Source organism: Xiphophorus couchianus, chromosome 20, assembly GCF_001444195.1.
Source record: "Xiphophorus couchianus chromosome 20, X_couchianus-1.0, whole genome shotgun sequence".
Taxonomy (NCBI): Eukaryota; Metazoa; Chordata; class Actinopteri; order Cyprinodontiformes; family Poeciliidae; genus Xiphophorus; species Xiphophorus couchianus.
Window position 1 is genome coordinate 19,778,072 of NC_040247.1, and position 19,853 is coordinate 19,797,924.

At 38.9% G+C, this 19,853-nt stretch overlaps 3 protein-coding genes across 6 annotated transcripts; 1 reads left to right on the forward strand and 2 right to left on the reverse strand.

The window, feature by feature from the left end:
- Positions 1–176: 176 nt before the first annotated feature.
- Positions 177–2,898, forward strand: cnpy2 (canopy FGF signaling regulator 2). 2 transcript variants are annotated; one of them, XM_028004209.1, is made up of 6 exons: positions 177–383; positions 559–665; positions 743–858; positions 1,053–1,250; positions 1,430–1,526; positions 1,625–2,898. In XM_028004209.1, exons 2-6 carry the CDS (start codon positions 566–568, stop codon positions 1,666–1,668), a joined length of 555 nt encoding a protein of 184 aa, XP_027860010.1. In that variant the 5' UTR covers positions 177–383; positions 559–565; the 3' UTR covers positions 1,669–2,898. The 2 variants fall into 2 exon arrangements, with proteins under 2 accessions (XP_027860010.1, XP_027860009.1); XM_028004208.1 differs by lacking the exon at positions 177–383 and having other exon boundaries at positions 551–665.
- LOC114136280 (uncharacterized) lies at positions 2,525–9,496 on the reverse strand. Its single transcript, XM_028004181.1, has 2 exons — positions 8,322–9,496; positions 2,525–7,899 (listed from the first exon to the last, which is right to left on the reverse strand). Exons 1-2 carry the CDS (start codon positions 8,447–8,449, stop codon positions 4,188–4,190), a joined length of 3,840 nt encoding a protein of 1,279 aa, XP_027859982.1. The 5' UTR covers positions 8,450–9,496; the 3' UTR covers positions 2,525–4,187.
- A 116-nt stretch (positions 9,497–9,612) lies between these two features.
- LOC114136291 (EEF1A lysine methyltransferase 3-like) lies at positions 9,613–17,576 on the reverse strand. 3 transcript variants are annotated; one of them, XM_028004207.1, is made up of 4 exons: positions 17,439–17,576; positions 11,956–12,105; positions 11,759–11,870; positions 9,613–10,303 (listed from the first exon to the last, which is right to left on the reverse strand). In XM_028004207.1, the coding sequence occupies exons 2-4, from the start codon at positions 12,025–12,027 to the stop codon at positions 9,906–9,908; spliced, it is 582 nt and encodes a 193-aa protein (XP_027860008.1). In that variant the 5' UTR covers positions 12,028–12,105; positions 17,439–17,576; the 3' UTR covers positions 9,613–9,905. The 3 variants fall into 3 exon arrangements, with proteins under 3 accessions (XP_027860008.1, XP_027860007.1, XP_027860006.1); XM_028004206.1 differs by lacking the exon at positions 17,439–17,576 and adding an exon at positions 12,322–12,417; XM_028004205.1 differs by lacking the exon at positions 17,439–17,576 and having other exon boundaries at positions 11,956–12,308.
- Positions 17,577–19,853: the final 2,277 nt, after the last annotated feature.

Consider the following 19,853-nt stretch of genomic DNA (forward strand, 5'->3'; position numbering starts at 1 on the left):
AACAAAAAATAATCATTTCTGCTTATAGGAAAACATACATTGGCTGGTATAAAAGACGCTAAATTCTCATAATATACCTTTACGAAAACTTACCAGACTGTACATTTGAGAAACTTAAATATAGGGTGGTTGAAGATTACATGAAAGTCGTTTAACTTCTAACTGTTCAAACTTCAGCGTGGTTGCTAGGCTTCCTTGAATGTTGCCCTGGTAACAGTGGAGCTCCTGGAATCTTCCTGGCCACGCGGGGGAGCTGTCCGGTATGTGTAGCGCTCACCGCCGGTGGAAGAGCTACTCCGTTGCTACGTCACCACATTTCACCGAAGGCTTTGAAACAGCTTGGAAAAGCCTAGAAGTTCATCCTGAGAAGCTTCCAGAAACAGGTAAGTTGAACGAAAAGGGGATTAAACTTCACTTAGGGTTAGGTTAGGTTAGGTTAGGTTGCAGAACAGAATAATAAAGATGAGACGGTCGTAGAGAGTTTCACCAGTGAACTTGTTGCGGTTTCTGAATGTATTGATGTGTCGGCTGGCGATAAAGTGGCATCTCAATGTTTAGAGATAAGATGAGGGGCGCTGCTCTCCTGCTCACGTCCTGTGTAGTTGTGTTTCTCCTCCTGAGCTTCAGCCGCGCTGCCAGACAAGGACAGGACATCAGATGTGGAGGTATCTGTTTGTCCTCTTGATCAGTTTTCACAACAAATTCAGAAAACTCATGTTCCTGTGTTCTGCTGCCTGCTCAGCCTGCAGGGCTCTGGTTGATGAGATGGAGTGGGCCATATCCCAGGTAGATCCAAAGAAAATGATCCAGACTGGATCCTTCAGGATCAATCCGGATGGGAGTCAGTCCATCAGAGAGGTAAGGGGGTCATTTCAGACCAGTACTGTTATGATCAGGCGGTGCAACTAAACTATTGCCTTGAAGGATTAAATTAATCAAAAAATATGTTTATTTTCTTATCCTGTCTAATATTATGTCCGAGCAGACCTCTTTTTGGGCTTAGTGGTTAGTTTGTGATTTTTTTTTTTTTTTGTGATCTTTGCTGCCAACAGGTTCCCCTGGCACGCTCAGAGGGAAACCTCCTGGATCTGATGGAGAGTGTGTGTGAGAGGATGGAGGACTACGGAGAGCGCACAGATCCGTCCACAAACAGGAAGTCCTACGTCAGGGTCAAGTCTCGGACCGGTGAGGCCCTGGACCTCTCAGAGGCGGCGTTGGACTCAAGAGCGACATCCAGTTTAAAATTTGCAGTGAGTATAATTTTCTCTTTAGCCCTCTTGCAAAGTTGAAGAACTTCTACACAAGTTTTTAAACTAATCATGATGTTTATTGACTTTAATTGAATCGTTCTTTCATTAATAAGAAGACAAATCATGTTAAGACATTCACTAAGAGTTGTGCTTTTATTTTATTACTTTTTTTTCTGAAGTGTGAAACAATTGTCGAACATCACGAAGATGAAATTATCGAATTCTTCGCTCATGAAACGGATAATGTCAAAGACAAACTCTGCAGTAAAAGGACAGGTATGGTCATTATTTGTTATGCTCCTTTTTGTGAATTTGTGCCACAGTATGTTTGTGTAATTTCAATGTTTTTTTTTTGTTGTTTCTGTGCCTTGCAGACCTGTGTGACCATGCCTTAAACATTCCCCATGATGAGCTTTGATATTCTCTTGTCAGAGCTGCGATCTCTGACACAAACCAAATCTTCTGGTGCTGTAAAGTCTCATGACATTGCCTCAAGATGTAAACAAATCTTTTTATATAAGATCACAGAGAATTTAGGAGCACTTATCGTCTAATTATGCTGTGTTGTTTTTGGTTACCCATCCAGTTACTGTATGTTATATATTTGTTTCTTTCATTCCCATCAAACACTCCTCATTAAACTCAAACTGTGAACAATAAGAATTAATATTTAGTGTCCTGTTGGAAATTTAGAATTACACTTAAAGTTAATTTATCTGTCCTGATTTATAGCATTAATTTGAGGCCTCCTGTCTTGTTTTTCTTTAATTAGATCTTTAGATTAAGTCAATCTAATGGTTTACTTAAAGATTAAAAATTGTACAAATAAATTTGATTTAAGTGAAGTTAGGTTTTCCATGGCAAATATTTTCTGAGTAGTCCTTATCTCTTGAAAAGTACCTCCCCAACAACTGCACAAACTGAATGTAATAACTCACAACTCAATTACATGGTGCACAGACTGCATGTACCCTGTTTTACAGAAGGACTTATGAATCCACCAAAATATACCTACATTTTATGCTCATGTTTAGCAATATAACATTTCTTTTAATTTTGATGTGGTAGTTTTTCTACCACCTGGATTACAAATGGCTAGCATTAGAAGAAAACCTTCATGTCGGTAAGCCAGACTGTTTCTTCAATCTCTAACCGGCAACGTATGTCCATGTTTCAGTTTCAGCCTTTTCACTATAAAAACTAACAAACAGATGATTTAAAAAAAGTAAAAAAACAAAAACATTTTCATCAAGACTGTTGAGTCTGTTTACATCTTAGTTTGAAAATTTGTGTTAAGATTTCTGGCTTAGAGTGACCTTATGTTTAATTGTCTTAATTCACCTACATTTTTTTCTTCAATAAAGCAAAAAGGTGTTAAGTAGTTAATTTTTTTTTCTTTTACATCCATTACATATTGTGTTATTCATAATTTTTTGATTAGGACAACATGTAATATTTAATAGGATTAATTTAAGTATGGTCATGTGGATATTTAAGTTTAGTTCCTCTGTCAGCATAATTATGCCAAACCCTTGTTACATCAATAGAGTGATATGTGTTATGATGCTAAGCTGATGGTGAATGAACAAAACTTACATTCTGGCTTTTATTTAAAAATAAACAAACAAAAAAACTGTTTCACAAGTGACTTGAAATTTCCACATTTGTATGAATTTCAGAATCTGTTTTCTCTTCAAATATATTTCTATGACCTCAACATGAGTTCAGCCTTTATTTCTAGACTCAAGACATAAATAATCTGAAACATCTCATAAACATCTCATTCTCCACACTGAAACCTAAGCAAACATTTTATTTTCTGTTTTTATCACTCAACAATCGACTACAAAACCTCTTAAATTACTTTAGCAGTATGGGTAAAATTAAGATATTGTACAGTGACTTGCAAAAATATCCTCACTCCTTGAAATATTTACAGCTAAAATGTTATACATAACTGTGTGGTATAAAATAAAGAAATTGGAAGAAAATTGATGCTTTGAATTGCAGCTCTAGTTTTAAGTTTAGCATTGTTGTAAACCTCTGCTCTACTCTCAAGTATTTTGCTTTTTTTGAATAGGATTGCTGCCTGGTATTTACCTTGATAAGTGGTCCAGTCAACCTTGACCATTTTCCCTGTTCCTACTGAAGAAAATCACCCCCACGGCGTGATGCCCCAACCACCATGTTTTACCCTGGGTATGGTGTGTTCAGAGAGACAGGAGTCTTTCTCAGGAACTACATGTACAGTTTGGACGTTGATCAAAAAGTTAAATTATGTCCTTATCTGGTCCAGAGCACCTTCTTCGTCGTGTTTGCTGTGCTCTGCAAACATGACGACTTCTTGTGGCTTTCTTAAAGAAAAAAAGGATGGCTCCTTGCCATTCTTCCAAAAAAAGATAGGATTTATGGTATGAAGTGAATGACTACACCCTGACCTTTCCTGAAGCTCAGAATGTTGTTTTATAACCTATTCCTACTTTAAATCTCTCCACAACTTCCTCACTGATCTGTCTGCTGTGTTCATTGACCATCATGATGCTCATCATGAAAATATTAATGACTTCATTAATGTTTTCTAAGAAAACTCGGAACAGCTGGATCCTACTAAGATTAAATTACGCTCTTGTTCACTAATAAGGTGACTTCTGGTAGCAATTTTATGGTTTTTATTTAGGGATATCAGAGTCTGTAGATGTATGTCAAGCGTATTTGTCATGCACTTGACATGCAGACACATGCCAAATTTGTTTTTATTTGTAACTTAAAACCATATGTCTTTATCCTCCCATTTCTCAGTTATGCTTAATTTTGGGGTTTAGTAGATAGTCCCAAAAAAACACACTGAAGTTTTTGATTGTAATATTACTAAATCTGAAAAAGTTTAAGGGGTTAGAATGTGTTTGCAAGGCACTGTTTGTTAGATATCTTGTTAGTCTAACTCAACACATCACTGACCTCTTGATCTACCTCCACCGGACTCTCCTCACTAGAACCACAAATATTTATCTTGTCCTCTTCTTCACTTTCTTCCAATTGGATTTCATCTTTTTCTTCACTGGAGCATCTTAGCTCCTGTTCGACAGCGTCATACTCCTTTTTCACCTCATCAGAGAGTGTTGTTTCTTCAATCCCTAAAGTAATAGTACCTTCAGACACGTGGCTGCTGCAGGACATAGTGTCTTCTTCAGCATGTCCCTCTGGTTCTTTGTCCGCCTGCCCTGTGTTGTGCTTCAAAACCGCCTGCAGCTCATCAGAGAAGTTCTTCTCAAACGTTGTGTCTGCCACCACATATAGACAACTCAGGTCCCACTGTTCGCTCACTTCCTCCTCTTCGCTCTCGGAGTCAGGTGCTGTGTGCTTCCTGATGCGACTTACCACATCCAACAGGGACTTAGGATACTGAGATGCTCTCTTTTGTGCAGAAGTTGGAGAGAACTTTGGAGAAATGTCTTCCTCTTGGGAAAGAAAAGCTGTCAACTGACTGGATTCTTTGCAGGAATCCAGATAAAAATAATTAGAGGGATTTCCCACAATGTCCGGAGCAGCAATGATGTCAATGCTTAGAGGACACCCAGTTGATTCAGTTTCGGAGGGAGGAGCACGGTCTCTGTCAGGCTCTTGTGGAGAAGATGAAATATCAGAGATTAGGAGCTTGTTTAAGACCTCACCAGACGAAGGACAGGTATCGTCAAGGCATTCATCTTGTGAGTTTTGCGAGGTGTTTAGTTGAATTTGAGTGAATTTATCTCTGTCATTGCTTTTTGTTTCTTTCAAGGGACATGCAGTCAGATCTGGATTTCTTTGGCTTGACTCCAGAGTCGCATCTTTTTCTGTCTTGCACAAAACATTGTCCTTCAAATCATACTTTGGTAGAAAGCTGTAATCTTCTGATTCACAAGTTCTTGGATTTTCTTCATTGTCCTCACCTATTTGAACTGAAGGATCAGAGAATTTATTGTCAGCTAGTTGAAGATCCTGAAGTTGAAGGTCCTTGTTTGCATAATTGGCACCTTCAGTTTGGGCACATCTAAGCTGCTGACCTGAAATGTTGAGATCTTCATACTTTTCTTCAGTTCCAGATGAATCATTCTCAGCTGTTTGCTCCTTCTCAGTGACGCAAAAAGTGTTGTCACATTGGTGACTGTGTAGATGTGGCAAGACTTCTTTCATTTCTGTGACCAAGGACCCGTTTTCAGCAGAGTCTGACATTTCATCCCCACTATGCTTCGGCTCAACACCACTCTCCATATCAGCTTCTAGGAATAGTACTTCCAGAGGAGGAGGGCTTGGGAGATGCTCTTCACTGAGAGTGGAGTTTAAAGGAGAATCGGGTGTTTCAGGGAAACGAGGAGGTGAGGCATCAGAGTGAAGTGTTAGGTCTGCACTTTGTGCATCCAGTTCAGAATCAGCACCTTCCTGTATGCTTGAATCTGATGAATCTGAAGAAAATGAATAAGTATTACTGAGATCAACAAGATGCTCTTCATTTTCAATTTCACCACAAGTGAATTCACCCCGTCTTTCTTTCTTCAATTCATTTTTGGTTGAAGTGTTGTTTGTTTCAAGTTGGGACTCAGTGTTATCGCTTTCAGTCATGGTGTTGGCTGGCTGTTGAGATGCTGTAAAATCTTTATTATCTTCACTTGATAGATGCTTTCTATTGTCATCTTTGTCCACTAGGAGAACCTCTGCTGTGTCATCTAGAGTTTGCCCTGAATCAGGTGGTTCAGCCTCCTCACTCTGCTCCTCCTTGCACAGATCAATCATTGGTTCTTCATCATCGGTTTGCTGTTCATCATCATGCAGAGGAATTCCAAGGATTCTTTCAGCACGCTCCTCCAGAGTTTCCCTTTCAGAAACCAAAGATGACTGCATACCAGAGAGAGAATTGCCACTCTCTTTGTCTTCTTGTTTCTTAAAATGCATTGGATCCAGATCAGCTTCAGGGTCTTCATACTTTTGCAAGGATTCATTACTTGGATCAGTTGCAGCATCTTGATAAACCTGAGAGTTGGATTCAGATGTTCTGCCTTCATCATGTGCTGTGGAGTCCATATAGTGGACTTGCTCCTTCCTTGGTGAAGGAATCATCTCCACTTTGACAACAACACAGCTGGTGTCTATCACCAGTAGACCTTTCATATCCTCAGTGATCTCAGCAATGTCTACTTTGTTCTTCTCAAAGTCTGTTGATTGGCTTCTTACATCCCCACCCTCATCCTGGTTCAAGATGCTTCCTGTTGCCTCTTTCAAACAGTTTGTGTTGAGGCTGTCAGTTTCTGCCTTGGTACTGGAACTAGGCTCCTTCCATAAAGGGTATCTGGTCAACACAGGCTCCACAGACTGAGATACAAATCCAGATTTTTCCATGAAAATGTTGTTTGGTAGGTCATCTTTAGGCATAACCTTTCCGCTGCATCCAGGGGTCTTTTTCTTTGACTGCTTTGTTAGTGTGTGTGCGCTGAAGTCCACATCATCAGAGATCTTGTTCACCTGTCTGTCTTTTAAAAGCTCTCCTATTTCTGTGCTTTGGATGCTTGTTTGGGAGGTACAGACTGGTAAAGATGTGGATTCAGAGGGGCTAGCTAGTCGAGACACAAGACAGAATATTGTCATCCCTCCTGTCTTTTTCTTTAGTCTGAACTTCCTTCCTTCTATGACCTTGCAGGATTCATCCTTCTCCGTGTCTGGCTTCTGAACTGCTTGTGGTTCTTCATCCAAAATGCCTTCAGGTTTCTGTGTATCAGTGGAACAGACTCCCTGTAAAGCATCCCTCTTATGTTTGCTGAACTCTAGTTCCTCTAGTCCAGGGCAGATTTTATTTACATCTTTCTTGACTTTTTTCTTGGTTTCCAAATCTAAAGGAATATCTGACTTTCTGAGAGTTGGCTGTGACCAATCGGCTTGCTTCTTCCCAACCAGCTGCCTGCCAAAATCACAATGGTGCATCACAGGTGGACTTTTGTGTGGCCTGTTGTAGGGAGGAGGTCCAATATATCCAGGAGGTTTGTCCAGTACTCTTGATTGGTATTCAGTATTTCCCTTCATGTGGTTTGGGTCAGTAGTAAGAGGTCCTGCTTTGTCCCACAGCCCATGGGCTCTGCTGCTTTGATTTAGCTGGTAGTATTGTAGCTGAACTTCAGGATGTGTCAAAAGTTTTTCTCTCTCCGACTGGCTTTGGACAGTCTCTCGTAACTCTGCTTCTAAGCGTCTCCTCCTTGGCAGCGAGTGACTGTACCGGGCTGCCCAGGCCTCCAGCTCTCGATAGCTGGTGTCATTCCTCTTAGCAGAAACATCTCTGTTGTAACGGGCAGGCTGACTCTGGTCCCACCGCTTTGGCCATGCGTCTCTCAGAAATCCTCTGTCATAGTCCCTTGCAGCTGCATGAGACGCCCACTCTCTGTCTCTGGGGTTGTGTTGCCGATACTCCCCCAGGTCCTGGTGGCGCTGTTCATGACGGTGTAAAATGAAGGGAAAGTTTGGAGAAGAGGAGTCAGGCGGCTCGGGGTCGGTCCAGTTGATATATTCCTGTAGAGCTCCCCCTACTCTTGATCCTGGTACCGTCCAGTCACTGCTCTCCCTTCCCTGATCCTGCTGCCCTCCATAGCACAGTGTGTTATAGGTCACCTGCCGTCTCTCATGATAGCTGTGAGTGAAATGGTGGAAAAATTCAAATTAAATTCAACTTGGAAAACAAAGAGTTGGAATGTGTTAAATGCATTTTACCTTAAGATTCAGCCAGCTGCAAATCATTTATAACTTAATGCTATGCAAAAAAAATTCATATATTATATTACTTGTGACTCTTCTCATCTTTTAGTTTAAATGTTACTGTTTGAGTTATATACAACGTCCTATTTGCCTCATATTAGTCAGATTAAAATGTTTTACACAACTGTATTCAGTTTTTCAAAAATGTTCAGTTTAAGTGATTGGGTTATTGGACCATGTTTGGCAATGAAGTAACTATTTTGTTTTTAAGACACTTTTTCTACTATAGTTAAAAAATAACACTTTTTTAAAGCATCATCTAACTAAAAGTTTTTATTTTATTTTCATTTAACTCACCTGTTTGCACAATTTCTCCCAGGAAGAGTCCCAAATCTGGAGTACATCTGCGACTGACCCTGATTGTCCAACCAAAACTCCATCAGTTGCTCCCACGCACAGATCTGAAGTGTTAGAAAAGAAAACATATATTTAAGGTTTGTTTGCTTCAAATGACACAATTTAAAGTAAGCAAATACAGACTGAGAAGTTTAAAGTAACACATTTTAGATATTGCATCCCAAATGAGCTTTAACACATACCTTCAGCTGCTGTTTTCAAAAACCTTAGCCTAGCTGTTCCTGAGGTGAGGCGATGAATAATGAAGTCCTAACAGGACAAAGTGTTTTAGGAGATGGTAGCTCTCTGTCCTCCTCCCACTCTTTAAACACACACACACACACACACACACACACACACAGCCATACAATTAAGGGCCCAGCCTTTGCTCATGTGGCAATTTTTAAATAGTAAAATTTTAAGCCTTTTTAAAAATTGACCATTTCCTCAATTATTTACGCTTAAATTTGCCAAAATCTTTATCTTAAACCTTAAATTAACATTTCAAATATAATCTTGATTGTCTTAATGATTATTTGTCTCCCATGTTTCTGAAACTTGATAAAAATTTTATTTAAAGAGGCATTCATTTATTTTTTTTAATTCGCATTTATTATACACAAAAAAGGATGTTAAATCAGTAAAAATTCTATTAATCTATTGGTATATCCCATATGTGCAATTTGTTTTTTTTATTATTTATCCTATCATCAATAGTTGCTACAGTAATGAGGTATTATAAGAATGAAGCTTCAACAAAAACAAGTGATTAGTGTTTTTTGGGACAGTCGCGTGGGAGGTGCTGGTCCGGCGAGCAGATAGAGATCTGTTGTTTTGTTATGTGAATCGTAGCTTAGGGAGTGACCGGCAGCAGTCGGGTCGTCTCCCTTTCTTTGAAACTCTCCAGCGTAACAAACAGGCTTTCCTTTCCTGAACAGAAAAGCTGCACATCAGCAGAGTGCAGGGCAGAGGGGATGAAGGACCGACAGGCGGCTGCAGGGGAGGGACATCTGTTGATGTCTGACAGCACAGTTTGGGAGGAGAGCAACTTTGTGTTGACGTTTTCTAATAACTTATTAAAAGTAATGCTGCTAAGAATGTCAGTGTCTGTGTTAAAAATGTGTTATTGCGCGCATACATTAATTAGGCGGTTGTTACAAAATGCAAAACAAACTCATAGCAATAGGCAGTGGTGAGAACTGAAAAGCTTCTGGATCTGTAAAATTTCTTTATATATTCCAAGAGATAAAGATTAGCCTCAAGTTACTTTTTATTAAAAAAAACAACATTTGCAGCTAAATTTGGTTGAACATTGTAGAGAAATTAAACATTAAGACTTAAGTTAAAAATCAACAGCTTCCATAAATTTCAGGTTCAATAATACTTGCAAGCACATGAAAACAATAATGTTCTCTGTAACAAATCCTTTCTTTAAATATCTAGCATAAACCCAGAGATGAATAACATTTTTGTGTTGCTTTTACTCTGTTTTGTTGTAAACAAAATCTGTTTTCTGTCCAGTCTCTTATTAAGCTCTTCCTCCTGTTACTCCTCTGCTCTCTTGGACGCACGGTAAATATTATTATTTTGCTTGTCATCGCGAAGCACAAGCTCCACATCAAATCTGCTCTGCAGGTGCTCCTCGTAGAAACTCTGAGTCCTGTGCTCTGTGCGCATTTTTGATGAGAGATACACCACGGCCCCGTTTTTGCACAAATGAGCCAGCGTCTCCACCAGCAGAGGGTATGTCTCTGGCAGGTAGACGATGTCTGCGCAGAGCACCAGATCCCAGTCGGAGGGGAAGGTCAAGTGGTCCTCCCCCCAGCACAGAGGGAGGACAACGGGAGGGGCAGAAGGCCAGCCGGCAGGGGGAACGTTGGCGGAGACGTTCGCCTGAAGCTGTGGCAGAGCCAGAGGGAGGTCTGTGACGGTCACCTCTGCACCTGAAAGACAATACAGCGTCATGTGACGCAGATGAAAACTCAAAACCGGATGAGTATGAAGACATCCAGAAAGTCTCAGAACTTGTCTTTATTGCCATTAAGGTTGTGAAACACAAGAAATGCTTAAGTTATAATAGACTGATGAGTAATGAAGCAAATAAAAATGATCGTGAAGAGATTTTTCTGCAATATGTTGGACATGAGATTTTAACATAGCAGATCACCAAGGCAAATTATACTTAAATCAAAGGGTAGTTGAAGATTCAATATTAAGTTGAATGTAGTGACCAGCTTTATCAAGCATGGAGGTGAAATGTGAAACAGATCCGCAGATTTATTTGTTGATTTTCTTGATCAGTGTCCTTGTTCAGAGCTCTGGACTTTTTCTTTTTGACGAGATGTAAAGAATCTTATGTTTTCCAAAATAAGTCTTTGTGTTTCTAACCTTTAAGTTGTAACAGGTCATTTTACATCATTTTCAGACATGCTGCCTTTTAAATGAACTCTCTTTGTGAAAGTTTATAAGTAATGCTGGAACATAATATCATCTTCCTGATTTATGGTATTATATTCTTCCAGGTTTAACCATAAACTACCGTTTTAATATTGTTGTCTTTTGCTCTACCTTTCGGATTTTAAACACAGGTGGACTGTACTTTTTATCTGTTCTTACTTTCATTTTTAATAAAATTTTATTTGATGCTTTTTCCCATTTTAAAAGAAATTAACGCATTTTGTCCCTAAATAGTTTGGTATTCAAAAGCTTTTTTATTTTATGAGCGTTTGTGTGTCTATTTTGAGGCGCACAATAAAACAAATGAAATTCATCTCTGTAGCATCAATGAGTGAAATATTAATATAAATGGCTGCTGAGGTAAAACATTTTGTACCCTGTTATATTTCTGGGGCCATTCATTAAAACTCTGCTTGCCAATCATATATTTGCAAAAAGAGACAAGAAAAGACAGAAGAAGTAGCAAGCTGGCTTCTTAATCACAATTGATATAGTTTTTGCAGTTTTCAACAATAACATTTCATGTTTTCCTACAATCAGGCAGCCATTTTTTTATTTGCATGAAAGCCACTTTGTTGGACTCTACTGTAATACACTGCTATCTAGTGGGCAGTCAGTAAAAGTTCTCTAAAGAGATTGATTCAAACCCACTTGGCCTGAGAGTCATGATGAACTCATGAATGAATACATGACTGCAATAATACCTCGAGAAATTAATTAATTAAACGACGAATGCATGAATGAAATATAATGATTGATTGAATAAATGAACGAATATATGAATCGACTCCAGGATGGACTAATTAATAAAATGAATGAGAACATAAAGCACTTTTTCTGAATGAATGGATTAGTGAATACACTGATAAATGAATGAATGAATGAATGAACGAATGAATGAATGAATGAATGAATGAATGAATGAATGAATTGTAGCCTACCCAGACGAGCAGCCAAAATACCGACCACCCCAGTTCCTGCTCCCAGCTCTATGACGCGCCTTCCTCTCAGCTCCACGGACGGATCCTCAAAGTAGCGGCATAAATGTAGCGCCTGTGGACCCAGTCACGCAGTCACAACACAACTTCTCTAACCCACGCATCGCAGAAAGCTTTGGCTTAGTGACATCCGCTCTTACAGCTTCCCAGACAGGAGCAGCCACGCCGAGGTTGGCCCCGAAAAGCTGCTTTATCCGGAGTTCTTCGCCCATCAGCCTGTACACCGTCTCTTGTGAAAACGTCTCAGTGGACAAGCAGTCATCATCGACAGGGAACGGGTCGTCTTCATCCTCAGCACAAATCATGACGTCTGATTAATAAACTTTCACAATTCAAAAAGCTGCCATTTCTACTGTAGCAGACGAGGAGTCGTCTTCCAGGTCAAGTTAGCTAGTACGGTTGTTTCCAAGGATCTCTCAAACATTATTGCTAAAATTTGGAATTTATTTATACTTTAAGTAAATTACAATTCAACTTGCAAATAAATAAATAAAATGTTAACTTACAATGAGTTCAAGCGTCAAGCATGTATTAAGACAACGCTCAGCTTTTACTTTGAAAGAAATTAAAGACCCTTTTAGTTTCCGGGTAAAAAAAAAGTGGACACCGGTGTTCTGTCAGCATACGTCATCAGATCGCCATGCGCGTAGCACAAACTGACGGCTGTCTGTCAGACAGGTATACGCTGTGATTACCATTTGGTTTTATTTAATCAGCATCATGACGCCATAACGTAGAAGTTAGATCGTTATAGTCCTTATTAACAGCTGTATGACCTCCTGACTTAGCAGTTAACCAGTCAGACCATCATCAAGGAATCTGACAGAACGGAAGGAAATGGCCAGGCTAACGTAATACTGCCCTCTTCGACGTTATTACGTCACTCCCAAGCGTTATTGTACCTTATTGTCCTTTCACGTCTGCCTGTTTATGGCGTATCTTTTAAAATCGGATTTGCTTTTGAACACGTCATGAACTATGACGTCTTGTCACCAAGCGACTCGCAAAGGCCAAAAGCCTTTATTACGTCATAGTCACTGGCTTAACATAACCAATAGTAATCAGGATTTACTTCATTTCTGTTGGAAACTACACTCAGAAAATTTTAGCTTCAATCTGCTGTTTTAAGACAAAAAAAAAACAGTAGAAAAACAGGAAGCAAGTTAGAAAGATAATATAGCTTTGACAGAAAATTCTGGACGATGGATTCTGAAACTTCTCAGTTGGAAACATCAAGCTGCCCTAACATCACACGCTTTGATATTTCCATGGAAAACCAGCAGCTTTCTGGAATCGATTTTGACAGCATCAGTACAGAGCTCAACGCATTGCTGGATAGACTCAGAAGGGTTTATGAATCTGAAGAGAGTTTAGATAAAAGAGTTCACAAAATGACAGCCTCTCTCGAAACTCAGAGACTTGCCCAAAAACTGACTCGCAAGATCTACTTTCATCTAAGGTATCGTAACAACAACGAGCTGCCTGTTTCTCCTGTTGCTTCTGACGTTAATCGTCCGCATCCCTCTGGCAGCTCTGATATGGCAAAAACAGACGAGAATCTGAAAAAGGTGAGCTCTTCAGAGAAATTGTACACAGTTGCGAGGAAAATGTCAGAAAGATTTTTCAAGAGACTTTTTCAGAGGATGTTGAAGTCGCCAGACACTTTTGAAAATCAAGAAGTACACACTGCCTTCAAAGAATTACAAAATGAGGTTTCACATATTTCCATCCCTCCAGAGACCCGAAGTGTAGGAACTGTCACTGAAGATGACCAGTTAAACCCTAATCCTACTAGCTCGATTAAGTCCTCCATGGAAGAACAACATGCCACAAATGTGGCAGGACAACAACCTAGTCCAGTAACTTTTAGTATGCCAGACACTTCTGAAAACCAAAAGGTGCGCAGTCTCGTTGAAGAATTACAAGATGAGGTTTCAAATATTTTCATCACTCCAGAGACCCAAAACTTAGAATCAACTGACATTGAAGAAGGCCAGTTAAAATCATTTCCCCTAAAACAGACAAAGTCCTTAATGGAAAATGCGGCAGGACAACATCCTAATCCAGTAACTTGTAATGTGGCAGACCCTTTTGAAGACCAAGATCTAACCACTGTCCTCAAAGAATTACAAAGTGAAGTTTCAGATTCTTCCATCTCTTCTGACACTCAAAGCTTAGAATCAATTGTCATTGATGATGGACAATTAAACTCATTTTCCCTAAAACTGATTAAGTCCTTCATGGAAAATGTGGCAGGACAACGTCCTGATCCAGTATCTTGTAGTGTGTCAAACACAGTTGAAAACCAAGGGGTGCACGCTGTATTTAAAGAATTACAAAACGAGATTTCAAAAATGTCCATCTCTACAGACACCATAAGCTCAGAATCAACAGACATTGACGATGGCCAGTTAAAATCATTTCCTCAGGAACTGATTAAGTCCTTAATGGAAAATGTGGCAGTACAACGTCCTGATCCAGTATCTTGTAGTGTGTCAAACACAGTTGAAAACCAAGAGGTGCACACTGTATTTAAAGAATTACAAAACGAGATTTCAAAAATGTCCATCTCTACAGACACCAAAAACTCAGAATCAACAGACATTGATGATGGGCAGTTAAAATCATTTCCTCAGGAACTGATTAAGTCCTTAATGGAAAATGTGGCAGTACAACGTCCTGATCCAGTAACTTGTAGTGTGTCAAACACAGTTGAAAACCAAGAGGTGCACACTGTATTTAAAGAATTACAAAACGAGATTTCAAAAATGTCCATCTCTACAGACACCAAAAACTCAGAATCAACAGACATTGACGATGGGCAGTTAAAATCATTTCCTCAGGAACTGACTAAGTCCTTAATGGAAAATGTGGCAGTAGAACATCCTAATCCAGTACCTTGTAGTGTGCCAGATACTCTTCAAAACCAAGATGTATGCACCGCCATAAAAAAATTACAAAGTGAGGTTTCAGATGCTTCCATCGATCCAGAGACACAAAGCTTAGAATCAGCTGTCATTGATGATGTCATTGATGATGATGGAAAATCATTTCCTCAAAGAGTGATTAAGTCCTTAGTGAAAAATGTGTCAGGAAAACGTGCTAATCCGGTAACTTGTAGTCTGCCACGCACTTTTGCAAACCATGATGTTCGCACTGCTTTCAAAAAATTACAGAACCATGTTTCAAATATTTCCATTTCTCTAAAGACCCACGGGTCAGAGTCAACTGGCAATGACGATGGGCAGTTAAAATCATTTCCTAAAAAAGTGATTAACTCCTTAGTGAAAAATGTGGGAGGACAAAAATTTACTCCAGAACCTGGTACTGCCTTTGAACACGTTCCTTCTGCAGAGAAGTCTACTCCCTTTAAATTCTTTAAGAGACCTACTACTGGAACCATTCCTTCAATGCTCAGCAGCATTGGCAGAAAACATCGTCGCTGTCATACTCCTGGCATTTCGGATCAGGGAACCAGCAAACCAGAAGTAACTGCTCAACCACCTTATACTCCTGTTACCAAGAGGAACCTCGATAGTATGCAGGCTGGGCTACCAGGAGTAGACACCATAGCACACATTAAAGGCAGGGCAGGTCAAGACAAGCAAGAGAAAGGAATACAATGTTTTGAGCACGGCATTGCTCAGGGAGAAGATGATTGGACTGATTGTGAGTTCCACTGCAAAACTTGCAAATCCAATGTTAAACCCTCTGTGCTTAAGGAGTTTATCTCTGAGGTGTCAGACCTGCTTCAATGCCAAACATGTAAACACGAGGTTTACATTATTACTGCTGTCGTCAATAGGCTTTTGGAAAAATACCCCCGTGATTCTAAACGACTGCTGCTGAGGGAACAGTCTGCGGTTCTGAAAAGGCGTCTCTCCATTTACCTGTCAGCTCACTTAGGCATTAAAAAATGCTATGAAATTAATCAGAAACTAAACACAGATTACTATGCTAAGGTCATAGTTAACAACCTTCTGGGGATTTATGGTTCACCAACAAAGCTGATCAAAGCAGCAGTTATTCCAGACAGCAACTTTTGCGATGACTTTTTAGCGTTTGTTGGATGTGAACTTGTAAAAACAAGAGCATACAAGAAATACGATACAGTTAGAAAGATGTTTTCGCCTTTCAAAAAAGCCTACAATTGGACTTATGATCAGTTCGCTCCAGCCACACAGGTGATGTTAGATCTCAGTTGTTGTGGATCTGTTTTTAAAAAAGACCATGAAAATCATTAGTGGGGATTATTAGGAGGATAACAAAATATATCCTCATTTCTATTTTCATAGAACTATTTATTTATTCATTTTGGTGGAGGTTTTTTCCTGTTAAAACAGAGTTTTCCCTCTTATGCGAAGTTAGATAGAAAAAAACCTTCCAAAGTAAACAAACATAAATTATTTTTCTATTCTTCTTTCTCTTAATTCTCCTCCATATTCAAATATTTTGCTTTTTTGCTGTTATTTTGTTATTGATATTACTACAGTATATGATTATCCTGATTTACTATCAGCAATATTTTATTATTAATAAAATTATCACTATTTTACTATTCAAAATTATATATATATATATATACTGCTCAAAAAAATAAAGGGAACACTTTAAGTGTTAAACACCTGTTTAAGTGTTCCCTTTATTTTTTTGAGCAGTGTATATATATACACCCACACACATCTATCTATCTATCTATCTATCTATCTATCTATCTATCTATCTATCTATCTATCTATCTATCTATCTAGACATATATATATATATATATATATATATATATATATATATATATATATATATATAAATATTTATATATAAATAAATAAATATATATATGTGTGTGTGTATATATATAATTTTTCTCTTTTCCTCATTTTCTTTCATTATTATATTACTTTGCTATGTAACTTTCATGGATAAGCAAGTCATATTTTTTTTAAAAATTATTATTATTATATTTTATTTTCTGTTTGACAATTACCATAATTACTGTCACTATGACCACTAAATTATTTTGTTGTTCTTTTTTCCCTCTTGGTTATTTTCCATATTATTATTATTATTATTATTATTATTATTATTATTATTATTATTTATTTATTTTTTTTTTTTTAAACATTTTTATCCTTTTGTTTTTTCTCTTCTTGTTCTTTCTCTCTTTACCTTTGATTCCCCAAAATGGTTTTCTTCCAGTTAGTTTGTTATTTTTGCTCTCTACCCAGTAATTTATAACAATGTGTGTGTATATCGAAACAGTCCCTGTGTAAGCGGGACAAAGAGAACTTCCGGGTCAGGCCACACGTCTCACAAAAAAAAAAAAAAATCGAAAATGAACAGTCGTTATCTGTTTTTTCTCCGATGTAGTTTGTGCACAACATCGTAGATCGTAACCGTGATCCGACGGTTACCTAATTTCTCGTTGTGGTTTAATAAACAAAAAAACCTGTCTGATTTTTTTTTATTTTATTTTTTGTTTCAAACAAAGAAACTAAGAGAATGAAGGCACGCATCAGACAGACGTAATTCTGTCTTGGTAAATCTTGGCCTGGATTTAAATTTTACTCAATTGCTAACGTCTGGTAGTAAGGCAACGTGCCAGATCCACACTCTGAAAACGTACCAGAAGTTTCCTGCACCGTAAGCAGCATCCTCCACTGCAAAGAGAGCAGTGCACGTCGGAAGGAGGCCGCCGCTAATGTTAGCAATATTTGGAAGCGTGACCAACACTGACAGCTTTCGCAACGCCTGTAGTTTTAGGCGTTGCTAAAATTACAGCAACGCCCAAAACTACAGGCAAATTTGCAGTCTGAATTGTTTCAGACTACAGTTCTGAAACGGCGCAGAAACTCCACGTCATGGTGCTAAGGAAAGCACTGACTACGTCACTCGCAACCGTTATTTTTTACCTTATTTTTGTCCTTTCACGTGAGCCTGTTTATGGCGTATCTTTCAAAATCGGTTTTGCCCTTGTTCACGTCATGAACTATGACGTCTTGTCACCAAGCGACACGCAAAGGCCAGAAGCCTTTAATACGTCATTGTCACTGGCTTAACGTAACCAACTGTAATTCGAATTTACTTCATTTCTGTCGGAAATACTCCCAGTAAACATCAGCGACAATCTGCTGTTTTAAGACAAGAAGCTGTTGAAAAATAGCAACGTTGGAAACATAAGATAGCTTCGATAGAGAACTAAGGAAAGAAAATGAAGCGGATAAATCAAATGTGTTCTGAGGATCAGCTAGATACTTTTGAAAACCAACAGGTGCACACTGCATTCAAAGAATTACAAAACGAAATTGCAGATATTACCATCTCTCCAGAGACCCAAAGCTTAGGATCAACGGATACTGCAGAAAGCATGTCAAAACCATTTCCTCAGAAACGGATGAAGTCGTCAATAGGAAATTCAGCAGGACAACATCCTAATCTAGTAACTTGTAATGTGGCAGACACTTTTGAAAACCAAGATGTACGCACTATCCTCAAACAATTACAAAGTCAGGTTTCAGATACTTCCATCTCTCCAGATACCCAAAGTATAGATTCAGCTGTCAGTGACAATGACCGGTTAAAACCATTTCCTCAAAAAGTGATTAAGTCCTTAGCGGGAAATGTGACAGGACAACGTCCCAATCCAGTAACTTGTGGTCTGCCAGGGACTTTTGAAAACCAAGCGGTACGCACTGCCTTCAAAGAATTACAAAACCAGGCTTCGACTATTTCCATCCCTCCACAGACCCAAAACTTAGAATCAGCTATCATTCATGATGGTCAGTTAATCTCATCTCCAAGTAAAATAATTAAGTCCTTAGACAAAAATGTGGCAGGACAACGTCCTAATCCAGTTCCTTGTAGTGAGCCAGGCACTTTTGAAAACCAAGAGGTATGCACGGCTTTCAAAGAATTACAAAATCATGTCTCCAATATTTCCATCTCTCCATGTACCCAAAGCTTAGAATCAGCAGACATTGAAAAAGGCCTGTTAAAATCATTTCCTGGTAAAGCGATTAAGTCTTTAATAAAAAATATAGCAGGACAACATTTTATTTCAGACACTTGCACTGACTCTGTGCAAGTTCCTTCTCCAGAAAATTATACTGCCTCTGTACAAGTTCCTTCTTCAGAAACTGGACCCTTTGTACAATTTCCTTCTCCAGAACCTGGTACTGCCTTTGAACACGTTCCTTCTGCAGAGAAGTCTACTCCATTTAAATTCTTTAAGAGACCTACTACTGGAACCATTCCTTCAATGCTCAGCAGCATTGGCAGAAAACATCGTCGCTGTCATACTCCTGGCATTTCGGATCAGGGAACCAGCAAACCAGAAGTAACTGCTCAACCACCTTATACTCCTGTTACCAAGAGGAACCTCGATAGTATGCAGGCTGGGCTACCAGGAGTAGACACCATAGCACACATTAAAGGCAGGGCAGGTCAAGACAAGCAAGAGAAAGGAATACAATGTTTTGAGCACGGCATTGCTCAGGGAGAAGATGATTGGACTGATTGTGAGTTCCACTGCAAAACTTGCAAATCCAATGTTAAACCCTCTGTGCTTAAGGAGTTTATCTCTGAGGTGTCAGACCTGCTTCAATGCCAAACATGTAAACACGAGGTTTACATTATTTCTGCTGTCGTCAATAGGCTTTTGGAAAAATACCCCCGTGATTCTAAACGACTGCTGCTGAGGGAACAGTCTGCGGTTCTGAAAAGGCGTCTCTCCATTTACCTGTCAGCTCACTTAGGCATTAAAAAATGCTATGAAATTGATCGGAAACTAAACACAGATTACTATGCTAAGGTCATAGTTAACAACCTTCTAGGGATTTATGGTTCACCAACAAAGCTGATCAAAGCAGCAGTTATTCCAGACAGCAACTTTTGCGATGACTTTGTAGCGTTTGTTGGATGTGAACTCGTAAAAACAAGAGCATACAAGAAATACGATACAGTTAGAAAGATGTTTTCGCCTTTCAAAAAAGCCTACAATTGGACTTATGATCAGTTCGCTCCAGCCACACAGGTGATGTTA